Source organism: Dipteris shenzhenensis, chromosome 14 (assembly GCF_047967505.1).
Source record: "Dipteris shenzhenensis isolate YYH24624 ecotype China chromosome 14, Dip_SZ_1.0, whole genome shotgun sequence".
NCBI classification, from domain to species: Eukaryota; Viridiplantae; Streptophyta; class Polypodiopsida; order Gleicheniales; family Dipteridaceae; genus Dipteris; species Dipteris shenzhenensis.
The window spans coordinates 2806443-2821310 of record NC_141609.1 but is presented as its reverse complement, the minus strand read 5'-3'; the positions used below and the strand labels follow the sequence as shown (position 1 = coordinate 2821310).

General features: G+C 43.2%; 1 protein-coding gene across 1 annotated transcript; it reads left to right on the top strand.

The window, feature by feature from the left end:
* The first annotated feature begins 1873 nt into the window (after positions 1-1873).
* On the top strand, positions 1874-3410 carry LOC147894067 (uncharacterized). Its single transcript, XM_087384975.1, has 2 exons — positions 1874-2698; positions 3291-3410. Exon 1 carries the CDS (start codon positions 2014-2016, stop codon positions 2641-2643), a length of 630 nt encoding a protein of 209 aa, XP_087241101.1. The 5' UTR covers positions 1874-2013; the 3' UTR covers positions 2644-2698; positions 3291-3410.
* The last annotated feature ends 11458 nt before the right edge of the window (positions 3411-14868 follow it).

Here is a 14868-nt window from a genome sequence, read left to right as displayed (position 1 = left end):
CTCGATTAGTTGGATCCCTACGTCCAATTGCTTTCCATATTTCAGAGAAGTGAGGATCAAACTCACATTTCCCGTTTAAAGACTGTAGGAAATCATTTTGAAATTTAGTAAAACTCAATTCATTAACAATTGGCATTCAGCTAAGAGAGTCTGCTACCATGTTGAACTTCTCCTTTCGATATATCAAACTCTTGCATCAATTCAGCACCAGATGTTTTCATGAAAGAAGAGATCGAAATTTTAATGCTAGCCGCCTCAACCCTCGCGTCTTGACTCTTCATCTCCATTTTGTTGATGATTTGATCCTCGATAAAGCTCGATTACTCCCGGAAGAGAATCCCATTTTCCCATAACTGCTGTGTCTATTGCGTGACCCGCCCTGTATGCTTTTGCAACCTCCCTCCATCAATCGCATTCCGTTGTTCGCTGAGAATTGTAAATTATTGCTTGCTGCTTTTTCCCGAAGATCAATGCTCTTTCCCATCAACAATTGCCAGCGTTTGCATTACCGATATGACTTACCAGCCGTTTCATTTGATCGAGCCATGGGACCAAGAGGCATTGAACCCTATTGGGAAGATCAGAGCAGTAGACGGTTTTTTTTTAACGCAACCACCAGCAACGCTTCAATTAAAATGACTCACACATACCTTCAATCTACTAAAAGAATCTAACAGTGGATATTTAGCAAATCAAATCTAATGGTGGATATTTCCCCAATCGTCCTCCCCCAAAGCTCTTCTTAAAATATGTACATGAGCCTTTGTAAATTAAAAAACTAGCCTTTTTAAAGTAAGCCTTGTTTATTCCCCGCATCATTGGTTGCACCTTACGTGCATAAAATATGGCGAATCATGCTTGCCGCCAATAGCCATTGCTCGATTAGTTACTCTTCCCCTAAATTCACAACATCCATCAATAATGCAAATATTTCAAGCATAAAAAACCTTGGAATCAATCACCAATATTATTCAATCTTTCAGCATTTAAGCAATGTAAAATCAACAAATCATAGATGGATGGTGCATGCGACACACACATTGCTACACACTCATACAGCCCTAACCATATATCCAACCATGCGTACGGATGGTGCACACACTACTACACATGTAGTCGCCTCATCGCGTAAGTGGTGCACACACACTTTACACATCGCATAAGTGGTGCACACACTGCTACACACTCATACGAACAACGAGCACACACTGCATCAACTGTGTGACAAGATGCTATATCTCATAGCTAAATACTGAAAAATAATGGGATAATCCCAATTCTCGTAACATCTTCCATAAGAAATAAAACTATGTTGCATCCTTGCAATGATGGATCAAGTAGTTGAGACACCAAAAGCCGAGAAGACACCATGAAAAGGTGTCTCTTTCTCAATATATGCGTGATCATAGCAAAGATTCTTCATTCTTGCCACTCAACCTTGATTACCTCATTGAGTCATGATTCCCCTTACCACTACCTCTTCCTCTCTAGGGAAGTTTGAAGCTTGACTCGTGGACTCTTACAATCCCACCAAGATGAGATCACATATCTTGCATGCTTTTACGTCTCCAAGGGAAATGAGTTTGCTGGACTAATTGAAGGGTGACGTTGCTTTTTGCAAATATTCAATGCTAGAGCAAGGCTAAAAAAAGATTCGAAGGGGTTGTAAATGGCACTAAGTGATTGCACTTGCTAGTCTATACTCGAACCCCTCTGAAGTGCGATAGTCGTAGTGTCCTCTAGTGCCAAGTGATGTAATAAGAGGCTTCTTGTAGAGATGAGCAGTGGTGAAACCAAACCAGTGGGGGGAGTTAGGTCTACACGTCTCCTAAAACCCTAGATGGGTGGGGTTTTAATACTGTCGTCTTCTAAAGTTACGTCTATTGGAGCGACCCAAGATCATCGTGGCTAACTCTTCAGACTCCGTCGTCGAGGGACGAACACACTCTTTTTGACCGTTGTTCATGAGATCGTCTGGGGACGTTTCTTCTGATCGGCAACTTTCTCACCACCATGACGCAATTTGGTATCACGTTTATCCGTCAATCTTTGCGCCCCTTTCGTTCTACCTCAGCTTTCTGCGCTCATCGCTACCCCTTTACCTTTAACGCGGCTTCCCCTCCTCAATTCTCCTGTTTCCCCCTCGCCCATTTTCATTCTTCGGCCCAGCTGTCGCAGCAGAATGCTGCAAACCAAGAGCTCTCCGACGACCAGTACTGGATGCAGCTGGGTCGTCGCCCTTCAGACAAGGTCGTCAGACTGGCTGATGAAATGTTCTCGCTTAGTGTTCTGGAAGTCTCTGACGTAGCTGATTTGTTGAAGAAGAAATTAAAAATTGGCAATATGCCGATGATGGGTTTTGGTATGATGCCTACGCAAGGTGCAGGAGGGGGCTCGGCACCTCATGCCGAGGAAAAGAAACCCGAGAAGATGACGTTTGACGTGAAATTGGAAAAGTACGACGCAGCGTCGAAGATAAAGATCATAAAGGAAGTCAGAACTTTCACTTCGTTGGGTCTGAAAGAGGCCAAGGAGCTTGTAGAGAAAATCCCTGCGACTCTGAAAACGGGCATCTCCAAAGAGGAGGCTTCTGATATCGTTCAGAAGCTGAAAGCCCTTGGTGCAACTGTTGCAATGGAGTGAATAATTCTCAGATTGGAATGTGAATTGCACAGCTAAAAGCTTGTCATCAATCTAGGTCCGTATACAGAAGACATACATTCACGTGATGTGGAGCATGTTGTCGGAGTCTTTCGATGGAGGCTTAGTCCTGCGTTAAAATGATCACATCGGCGGGATTTTATGTGCCTATCAGTACCTTCATTGTTTGGTGGACGCCCCAAACTAGATAACTGTAGCTGGAAGAACTGAGCATGTTCTTTATCCGCTGCCCCGTATGTTGGGCTTTTAGTTGACATCTCGGAGTTCGCCTTTCAGCTGATGCATTCCATTTTCGCTGTTGTAATTTTTAAAGCGGCAGCCTTTACATCATTGTGAATTATGATGCTTAGATTAGAGAGGGCTGAGAAGTAGATATGCCTTGCGCTTTTGTTGTTGTACCAATTGGCTTTAGTTTAAATCAGTATGTGTGTTAACTCCTAAATTATGTGTTCTCATACTTCACAAGTTTGGCGGGTCATCATATACCTGTAACAGAAACCTAGGTTTATAGATATAAAGTCAAAACTTTTAGATCTGGAAACTTGACCCTGGCTATATGAGTTACAATTTTTTGCCTTTGACTTTATTCAACGTAGGGTGGAAGATCTGATTCCTTTCAGCTTTTGCAGCGTCAATTGTTGCAGTATTTGAGGTTCAAGCTGGAACCTTATGTCTGCTTCACAGGGCATTATATGGAGTACATATTCTCCGGATGATTCAGTGTCTTTTGAATAAAAAGTTCAAATGGATGATTTGATTTGCTGCTGCTACACGTGTCAAGGTTCCTCAAAATTGCTGCCAGTTACTTTCTCCAGTAACTTTTCTTTGCTTTGAGGTAGGTGGCATTTGGATTTGTTAAAACTTTTCAACGTCCTTTTCTTTTTTCCTTTTGAGTAGTGGATAATCTCTTGCTCCATCTAGGTTCGCATGCAAACACATCTTGCCTTCATGGTCCAGAGATGTTCGTTTTCATCGATTGCTCGTTTCTTATACCCATTGTAACTCTACACCTAAGCTTTGTCATTTTTGCAGGCGATGAAGTTGTTTGGTTAGAAACCCTTTCTCTTGTCTGCAGTGTACATTTGTCTAAATCAAGCGAATGCATGAGCACCTACTTCAGGAAGACTTTTGCGCCCTTTCTTTTTGGGGGTAGGGATCTGAGTGTCGAGGCTCTAGACTCTGTAACGTGTAAAATCAGAGTTGGTGTGACTTACAGAAGGCGGATCTGACAACGGATGAGAGGGTATTTTTCAAACTCGAGGAGTCACTGGTTGTAGTGGAGAACTTTCAGGGATCCAGGTTCTGTCTTACTAGCAGAGGGATAGGAACATTTGATCATGCCAAGACTTAGTGATATCCCAAGTTGACGATTCTCTCTCTTACTAGCAGAGGGATAGGAGCTCTTGTTGATGTCAAGACATACAAAATACATTTCTTGCATGAAACCAAGCTCCGGGGAGGCTGTTTTGGGGCTTTATCAGGATGGTCACGAGACTGGACGTCTGCATAGCAATGTGTTTCCATCAACTTGGTCCTTGTTGTGTGCACCACTTTCTTATAAGGTTGAATGTCTTCCAAGCTGTTGTTTATTCACTAACCGGATTTCTTGTTAGCAAAATGGCATAGATAGCAGTTGATAGCTGATAGGTGTTTGGTAGATATTATGCTTCTTAAAAGAATAAGAATTAAAAATTGTATTGCACAGGCTTTTGAACATAATATTATCTCAGAGGTATATGGAAACCCCACTTTTTGGTTAGAATCAACCAACATTGCTGTAATTGTAGAGGATTATGTGGAGAGAGTGACGTTGCTCTTCAGGCATGGTCTTTGGTGTCATGTAAGCATTAATGCGTCTGGCTTCGGATGGAAAGGTCCACAAGTCGTTCCTTCCTGCAGGCCCAGCTGATTGACCTGTCACTGGCGAGCATTGAGATCGAGAATCTGCAACCCTGGTTAGGGTTTCTGTGCAGCAGAGAATGGCAGAGTATGAGATGCATGATTGAGTGTTCCATATCTGCTTGCTTTGCGGATTAAAGTTTATGAGGAGTGGACTGAATGTGATGATAGTGGTCGAGATATTAAATCTGGTGCAGACCCCATCAAGCTGCGAGGGACTTTGCCATCTCATCTGCTAAGCTAGACAACTCCAATTATGGCACATGGAAATACTGAATGGAGATCATTCTTGTACTTCAGGACAACTTTTTGTTCACTTTAAGATTGGGCCTCATCTCAGCAGTGAGATGTGTGATAGGATCAGGAGGCGTGCTGATGCACGTAACTCTGCAGATCATGAATTTAGTGAGATTTGTGAAGCTAGTTCAAGTCTGAGGGCATGATTGTCTGAGTTGTCAAAACAGTATTTAAGAGATTGTCACAGAGCAAGTGCCACTCCACTGGCTTAGCATCTCTAAAAGCTTTTAGAAGGGTCAGTTTTTGTGTACCAAGATTATGAGGCATGCTTATGCCCATATGAGGCGTTGCGGAGCCAACATACAAGTCAGGTATCGGGGGTTGACCAGGGGTGATGTTGCATATACTATTTCCTTCTGAAGACCACAGTATAATTCTCACAATTGTGACACCCTTTTGCCTGAGGGCTGCCTGCCTGCTCGAAGTGCATGAATATCTGATGCTGGATCGACTGAAAGGAGTCAAGCTTGCCAAGCGTTGCTTGATGCAACTAAGGCCATCTAGAAATGTTACTGGCTTCAATGAACTGCAGAACTTCAAAGCTGGTCCATTTCGAGAGGCCTACTTGTCTGAATCATCGTTTTCACACAAAGATACAAGTTATTTAGAACATTTTGAAGCTATTTTGGCACTTTCCCAAAATTATAACTTACCTAATCACCTCTCCGATCCAGGTCACTCTTTTACAAGGGTGTGGCCATACCTTGGTCAAACATTCAAGTGTAAACTGGGCTTTGCTTAGAGAAGGCGGGTGGCGCAGAGAGCTTCGTGAGCTCTGTGAGTTAGGGAGAAGGTGACTGGGAGCTTCGGGACGGGGGGGGGACAGCTGCTGGGAGGTTAGAGCTTTGGTACGCGTCCGAGGAGCTGTGCTTTGAGGGAAGCTTGGTGGGAGAGGATAGAAGAGCCGCTGGAGTTTGGAAGGGTGAGCCGTTGCCTCACAGGATGAGCCTCTGGATCTAGGTGTTTGCATCTCAACGGAGGGGTCTCGATCATGGAGTTTGAGAGGACCATAAACTTTGCGAATTCAGGGACGAGTTTTCTAAAGAGGGTGAGTGCTACTTATGCTATGGGAGTTTGGGCAGCAGAACCAAGAGCTCTATGATGCAGAGGAGAAGTAGCATGGCTGCAATACGACTATGTAAGCTTGGGTGACAGAGAACAGGAACTAATAGCGAGAGCAAGAAATAAGCTACATGTTGGAAATGATGTCCTCTGAGCTCTTGAATCTGTCAGGAAAAGGACCTTCTGATCACCAACCTGGCCATAAAATTGAAACATGTTGGGAAACTAGGGAGGCTCCCTCTTATGCTGATCTTCAAGCTCGAGGTTTTCTCCGTAGGAGTTGAAGCTGCGGATGAACCACTTGAGGGGGCTCCTTCTGTTCGAAGCTTCTGATAATGGGGGTAATCTTCTTTCTTATGACCCGGCACATGACAATGGAAGCATCAGTTCTATTTGGCATAGGTTGCTTGTGTTGTTGCATCTAAGTGCCTGCCATAACTGTTGCTATCCTTCGCCATCCAGCTCTTCTTCTGTTGCCCATTGCCATCATCAGTTGTCGTGGGATCTGTTGGAAAGGTCACCTCCCCATCTGTAAGCCCCCATATGAGGAGAGCATGGGGGAGGGAGACCTAGGGCAAGACATGCCCAGAGGGAAAAGCTTGGAAAGGGGGTTAGCACATGGGCAATACCTCACAGCAAGGAAAAGACAGTTAGAAGGGCTGCCACATGGGCAGCAAACAGGCTGCCATGTGGGCAGCATAATTTTCATGGACTTACCTGACAAAGAAGGCACCTTCTGGAGGGCAGAAGAACTGCGGGTATGCCACATGGCCAGCAGGGATTGGCTGCAGCAAGAACTGCGTAGAGATGCAGACCTAGGACAGGTGGCACTGACATCAGCAAGTGTATGGAGCAGGGTACAAGGCTGTGCAGACCTGGGACAGGTGGTGCTGACATCAGCAAGTGTATGGAGCAGGGTACAAGGCTGTACGGGGCTGGATAGGGCCTGGCAGGAAGCAGATCTAATGCAGAATCAAGGGAGGTTGAAGAAGCAGGTAAAATGCTGAGAAGGGGGCAGGCCCCTTGCCCTTTTAAAGGGGCCTGGTTGGGCTGGTTGGAGCCAGCCAACCAGGTCGGCTGCTACGACCAGAAAGTCAGCCTGTTTGGTTGCCTGATTTGCAGGGCCCGTTGGGCCTATAAAAGGGGGCACTTGGGTCCCCATTCATACATCCTCTGGAGCAGCAAACCTACAGCAAACAGGAGCAGCAGTGAGGGCTTTCTTGGGCCTTTTGGGCCTTCTCCCAGGAGGTGAAGGAGACCTACAGAGAGCTGCAGACTGAGCTAGTAAGTGCTGCCTACCTAGGCTGATCTACAGGCAGTAAGGTAGAGAGAACCACTCTGGACAAAGAGTCTACATATGCTCAAGGTGATCTAGAAGTGCTTGATATCTAGCAGGAGAACCTTTTGGTATTGTATCCTGTCCTACTTTGTGGACGGATGGAAATATAAAGAGTTGTTTCTATGTTTGTCTCTGAGCTTTGTCTATTTACTGGCTTGCACATCTATGCACATGAAGTTAAGAAGTTTGTGATTCCATTCCCCACACCACACTGTGTGAGCTCTTGGGCAATACTATCAGTCTTCCGTTGTGCATACCCTCTGTTGGGTCATCTCTAACAGGATCTTGGTACTTCTTACAGTTGCCTTGCTTGGATCCTTGAACCTTGTGCATAAGCTTGAAATTTTGAGCAAGCTCGTATGCACTTATAATGCCGTGCCTTGAAACTATGTACATACTTGGGTCACTGGGTGTAAGAACGCAGACCATGGAGAAACTTGCGCAGCTTTTGGTTGTCCTGCTGATGCAATTGTATGGACACTTGAGTAAACTTATTGGTGCAATTATTTACCATCTCTGTGTCCCCTTGGCAAATCTAAAGAACTGACTTTGTAGTCTGTCCAAGTGCTGAGGTGGCAAGGACTGTGTTTTGATATCTTTCACGAACTCCGTCCACATAATGAGGCGCTCCTCGTTTGCATCATAGCCGTCCTGCCACCACTTGAGCCACCGTGTGATCGCCTTGCCTCTAAGGTGCTTTGATGTGAGAATGTATCTTCCATTGTAGTTTGTAGGCAAATTTGACGAGTGCCATTGAGCCACAAAGTCAAAACTAAAGGTTCGGTCTTACCATCATATGTTGAGCTTCCTAGATTCCCTTCCTTTATCTCCATGATTCTTCCTTTTGCTCTTTTGCTTCTTGAGCCTCACGGTTGCATTTCTTCTTTCATCCCTTGAGCTAGTACTCTTTGGTAGCCTGCTCACGATCGTCCCCCATCTCTTGGAGGATGTCGAACATTCCAAAAACTACTTCCTAGGGGCGTATGGAGGTCAAGGTGACTTCAAAAGTCAACAATAGTGAAGTACAATCTGATGACTCAAATCAAATCAGCTAAAGAGCCAAGGCCCTTTGAAGAGGCAAAGGACAATATGGATTGGCAATCCCCAATGGAAAGAATGATGGATTCCACTAAGAGAAATCAAACATGGGATCTAGCTCCCACAGTAGTCAAGTGAAAGATCATAACCATGCCATTAAAGAGACTCTTAAACTATTGTTGTTGCCTCAGCATCATGGCCTTCATAGTAGACATCGGGGTCTCTGCAGGGTTCTATGGTGGTGGAGCTTGGGAAGTGGATCCTTGACCCCCCCGGTGTTGAATGTATCACTTGTACCAATGGTATCCTCTTTGGATCTTGTTTGTACCATTAACCAGTGGGCTGTCCCTAAACTGACCCTCCCTATCTCAGGAACAAAAATTTGAAGCTCTTATACCAAGTGTACCAAGGAGAGCTTAATTCACTCTCTCTAGTCACAATAATTAAAGTGAGATGCTCTCTAGTCACAATAATTAAACTGAGATGAGATATGCACTCAAAACACAAGTGGAATTGTGGAGTGTGTGTGTGTGGGGGGGGAATATAAAGGGCCTCTGAAACCGGCCTTCAGAGTCTCCAAAGGGCATTGAACAATAATAACCAGCAAATACTTAATTTCCAGCCATTTAGAAACTTTCCATAGTAAACCAAATAACTTAGAAAACAACACCCAAGACCTCGATATGCACCAGACACCAAATTGGTCCTAAGCCTAGTGTCCCTTTCGCTATTTCCTTATCTTTTATTTAGAAGGCATCCAAATACAAGCAAAGCATTGTCATGCGTTAGTCCAAAAAACAGCCAACTAAATAATCCGTTCACAGGGACTTCCGTCTTGCTATGTAATCACAAAAGCGCATCCTAGTTCAGTGCAATATCCCATGGTAGTCCTTCCGTTTTTTACTAAGGGTTCTAACCTAGCAGCTCATAGCCGTCAAGGGAGTCGTGGCAAGAGAGAGATCAGCCAAGTTTGTCTTGGCAGCTCTGATACCAGTCAAGGGAGTTTTGGCAAGACTAAAGGCTAGCAAAACAACCAATGTTGGTTGTTCGTGGCAAACAGAGAGACTAGCTACAACAAAACAATAGGATCTAAAGGAACTGAGATTGTAGGAAAGCTTCTAAGAAGCAATCAACTGATCTGCAGGCTGTGGGAACCTTGAAACAAGCAGCAGCAAAAAGGCAAATTTGTTTGGAGGCACTATGGCATGCAAAATCGATAGTCTCAAAAGCCAGTCTGGCGGCCCTAGAGTGGATGTGAATCAGCAAAATCAGGTATGGCAGCCTTAGAAAGCCTTTGGGAGGTGCGACTCAGCAAATCCTCTCACCTAGAAGCGAAACGAGTTGCTTGGAAGCTCCAAACTTCCTGGAAAAGTGTGATTTTGATAGGTGCCTGGCTCGACGTGTCTTGGAAGAAGTGGGAATCAAATTTGGGCCTCTAGGAAGGCATGAACATCAGGCATGCAGCAAAAACGAACTAATCTGGAGGCTCTTGGCACAAAAGAGAAATTCGTTTTTGAGCTTCTGGTAACCAACAGCTCACAGACGGCCCTGGTAGTCGAAAATCAACGAGGTGATGTGATAGAATAGCCCTGGAGTACTTTCCTAGCTTGTGACTTGCCTCTCCCTGTCCTTCTGTGATCCAGAAACAAGCCTCAAAGCAAATTTTGACTTTTTGCTTGTTCCTCAAGCCAACATGCTAAACGTGCCCCCTGTTATTTTTAGCAGCGAGACTCTCTAACCTTCAGTCCCTTGCCTTGGCCCATGGAATTGATTTCACTGAAGTGTCCTTTGAACTATTTTAATCAGTTGGAGGCTAGGGTAGTCACCATAAATTCCTCAAGCTTAGAAATTCACGTCTCCGTGACAGACCCCCGTCTTGAAAAATTGCAAATGTCCCCATTTGCACCGACCTTTTGCTTTGTTCCATCAGAACCTGTAGCAAAGTCTCAAAGCAAGCAAAAGCTCAAAGCCTCAAACACAATCAGGCATCCTTCCACAAACAGCAGACATTACATGCTCAGACAGACAAGATGCTCCATATGACCATCCCGTAGGACCCACATAGATGATTTATCCTCTCATAGACATCAGCATGAGGTACATCAAGGCATATGCAAGCACTCAATGCATGCAAACATATAGTCAATGTGTACCATCAGCATGAGGTACATCAAGGCATATGCAAGCACTCAATGCATGCAAACATATAGTCAATGTGTACCTTCTTTTTTCATATGGCCATCCCACATGACCCATATATATTCCTCTCGATTGTACTACTCCCTTTCATATGGCCATCACAACTAGTGGTACATGAGTACACACACAAACTTCATGCATGTAGACAAACATCCCATGCATACTTTTCATACATGTTTCTTTCAATTTTTACCCACTTCATCTTATGGCTATATGGGACTGTCCAAATCTATCTTGGTAGCTCTTGGTAGGAAAGAAACCGTGGTACCGATTCGTACATGGGTACACTCGTACATACAAAAGCGTATGAGGATTAGAAGCGGTAGTGCTTTTTGCTCTCACATTTAGGCATAGATCATAGCTACTAAGACAAATGAGCATGCTAGATGTATATGTGCCAACTGACTCTGGAGACCTCATACCATAGATAAGTAGTTGTAGCATGCTACTTTCCACAACACATCTGCATGCCCATCTACAGTGTGCCGCTAATGCCCATAATTATGTTTCTTGTAGAGTGCATTATTGACAACGTGTTTGCTAACAACTTACATGACATCACTTCAAGAAGCTTTTAAGAACTTACAAGTTGAAATCTGTTTGCAAAGTGGTGCATGATGTTGTACACACACACACACATACACACACACACACAAAGACTTCTATGAATGAAACTCTAAGATAAAAGCCCAAGGAAAAAGTACATCATGCGAGGCATGAGAGAATAAATACCCAATTAGGGAAAAACCAAACTCCTATAAGAGAGCTAGAGAAAGTCCAAGGGTGAGGCTGAAAAAGCCTCCTCAACCTTATGGGGGACTCTAAGAAGAATGGGGATCTGCTCCACTGCTTGAAGAAAATAGTCATCCGCTCCTTGAAGAATGGGGATCTAGTCCACTCCTTCAAGAAAATAGTCATCCACTAGAGGTTGCCGTGAAGACTCCTACATGCTCCCGCAAGACCAAGGTGTGTATCACTTCTGTCCAAATATTGGCCAATGTATGTGCAAGGTGGACCTAGGAACCATCCAAATTCTCTGTGCATCTAGATCTTTAAATATGCCATGCTTATATGGTTTTCAAAATCTCCCATGACGTATCCACAGAGGCATGTGCACATCTATATAGGTAGCTAGGAGTGTCTAGAGAGCACGAATCAACCAAAATGTCACCAAATCAAAAAAGCCCAAGAAGAGTCATGTCTCTTGTAAAACACCTGTAGTCAAGTCAAGCTTGTGAGCCTTAACCCATGAAAAAGAGAGAATGACTAAAGGTGCTCAATAGTCTAGCAATGCCCTTCTAGATGATCCTTGGTTGTTTGCAGCCCCATGAGCAATGTTGGATAGACACCTCAATAGAAAGCCAATGAATAGATGTCGAATCTTCTCCAAACATGGACCTCCACTACTTCACTGCAATCCATCCCTGAATAGAAAGCCAAAAGAACAATATGAATTTTCTATTCCTAAGGGATTTTCAAAGTCTGTTCCAAAAAGAATCTACAAATCAACAAAAACCTAAAAATTTCTCTCAATGAGGACCTCTATTGGGCATCCAACCTTTCAAGCTAAGTTGAAACTTCTCGGCATTACTAATCTTGTATTGAAAGAAGGGATACTCTTCCCTCAATGCCCTGCATCAATCCATTGAAACTCCTAGGTTCCCACTATAAATACATTATGTGGACACCTCATAGAGCCAAATCCTCCATGAACACAAGAGAATGTGATTCGGATTAGGATCTAGGTACCATCCTGAATCCAAGAAGCACTGCTCCACTTCCCCTAGAATGGACATCAAAGACCAAGGAATCCCCATATAATCCTCAAAGTCCTATGAGCAGGAATATATCCATGATCTCTAAAGGCCCCTAGCCAAGTAGACAAAAAAAGAGGCATGTCACTTGGAAGAACCCAATCAAAGCATCAATCTACTAGATTCTCCCTGCACTCTCTCTTATGTGATTACTAATTGGAGTCTATGATCATCTAGAAGCCTTTTGAATATCTTCTAGGAACCCACAAAGAAAGTAAGACCTCTCTCCCATGTGGGCCACCACGTATAATGAGAAGTACCAAGTGGTTTGCCATGCTCTTCAAGTTTACTATCATTCCACATGATAGGCTATTTGTCAGTCTCTTGCAAAGAGGAAGGGGAAACTGTCTAAAGAGTAATTCTGGAGTTAGACCAAGCTTCAAGATGGTAGTTATAAGAGGGGACAAGGGAGACCTAAGATGGGCTAAGGTAAATATCCACTTGGTACTATCCATCCAATCTCCACGTGTGCAAGGAGAGCAAGGATGTATGCATCTAATGAAAAAATCCTAGCAAGATTCCTTTAACCACAATCTTGCATAATAAAACTATGATCTATAAGTTTGGATTTATTACAGTGAGGTGTGCTTCTGACATGGGGAGGATCAAAGTCTCCCAAGCCACCCTAGCTATGGTGTCAGCTGTGAAATATATAGATCACTCTAACGAAAATTCCTTAGTAGCCTTTTGAGCTGAGTGATGTAGTCCCAAAGAATTGGCCTTCTGAGTTGAACAAGGTAGTCCCTAGAATGGCACCAACAAGATCAAAGAAACCATGCTATGGCTAGTAATACGTGGTTGACCACCACCACTCTAGAAGCAAGGTCAAGTTTGGCTAAGCTCCAAAGAAAGAGTTTCTTCCTGATATCTCCAACATTGGAGAAAGTTGCTGTGAAGGAGACATGCCCATACAAACCTAGTAGAACAAATATATGATGGACCTAGTTTTCAACATGTCTGGGCTTGGGCACTTGCCCTTGAGGAGGGCAAGAAGTGCAGTCGTAAATTCTAGATTGGTGAAGGGTGCATCAAATGAAGCTCTCATATTTGGTTTCACCAAAGTTGGAATATCATGCCAAATGAGTTTCACCAAAGATGGAATATCCTACCAAACTCTACATCTGTCATCATCACTGGTAATTGTGTAAGGATCTCCTAAGAGGAGAGAGATATAAAAATGCATAGCTATGTGTAAGATGACATTAGGATCCCAATCTGAGTCAATAAGCTAAGAAACACTTTTTTTGCCATGCCTCAAACCATGCATACAGGAAAAGTGCTTACTGATTCTTCCCTCGATCTATACCAAAGATGACTCCCTAGCATGAAAGGCATACTTTGCACTTTGATCTAGCAAATCCTACTTACTATCATACCATAGCTAGTACTAGAAGAGTTGAGATTCTATGAAGGGAGAATGGCTTTAGATAGCACTAAGTAGCCCTAAAAATGGAATATCAAAAAAGGCCCATGGATGCATGGATTGAAGAGCACCTTGTTGCAGCATGCAGCAGGCTCTGAATGCCTCTACAATGAGATGTCTCTATCCTACTCCTTCCTGCAAATCAAACAAACAAATTTGCAACAAATCCTCCATGAGGCCCTTCTATGCACATTGTGCATCTGGAACCCTAATACTAGCAGAGCAATGTCTCAAGTGATCCTAAAAAATCACCATAATCTTTGGAAAATGGTTTTAAGGTGGAAACCCCTGGTGCAATGCATAGTAAATCACCTCTATTTAATGCCTAATCATCAACATGAAATCTATCTATTCGTGCATGAATGGGCATCTGCAACATCCTATCCAACCAAAAGAATAGGAGTGTGTGCCACATTGTAATTACGTCACCTAATTGAAAGAATAACCCACTGTGCTCTTGAGGGAGTAATAAAATTATGTCCCATCACTAGGTGAAGAAATGAATTTTGAAATTGAAATTCAAGTCCCTCCCCCAGTGCCCAAAGCCATTTACCTAACTTTGCATAATCTTTGGCATTAAGTTTGTGTTCCTGAATAAAAACCAATGTCAATAAGTCCCCAATAATACCTAAATGAATTTGATTATGAATCAGATACCTATGGTGATGATGCTAGAAGACGTATATATTGGATGACAGACACATATGATTTTGTCTCGAATCTAACCAAGGACATATATAATGTTGTGTAAGTTTATATAACAAAATGCTATGAGGAAATACCAATAATGAGAGAAAATGGGCTACAAGAAATGATGGAAAAGGTAATTACCTTATCTTTGACACTAGTAAAAGAAGTATACACAACTCCCTTTCAAACCAAAGAAAGCAATGTGCTGTGAGTGGACACACACACACGCACACATTTTGATTAGTAAATGTATTTCATAGAAACACTTATTTCTTTACACACACACACATGTATACTTCCCCAACTATGAATTATTCTTTTAAGTAATCCCCCATGAAATCTCTCCTTTACACTATCTTTTTAATCAACCCACGCACCAAGCATACTCATCCTCCCATACCTTCACTCATTCTCTCCTTAGTCCACTTGTGACCTAAAATATATAT

What these genes read in the sequence shown, in the direction of transcription:
- LOC147894067 (XM_087384975.1), top strand. Translation starts at nt 2,014, where the DNA reads ATGACGCAATTTGGTATCACGTTTATCCGTCAATCTTTGCGCCCCTTT.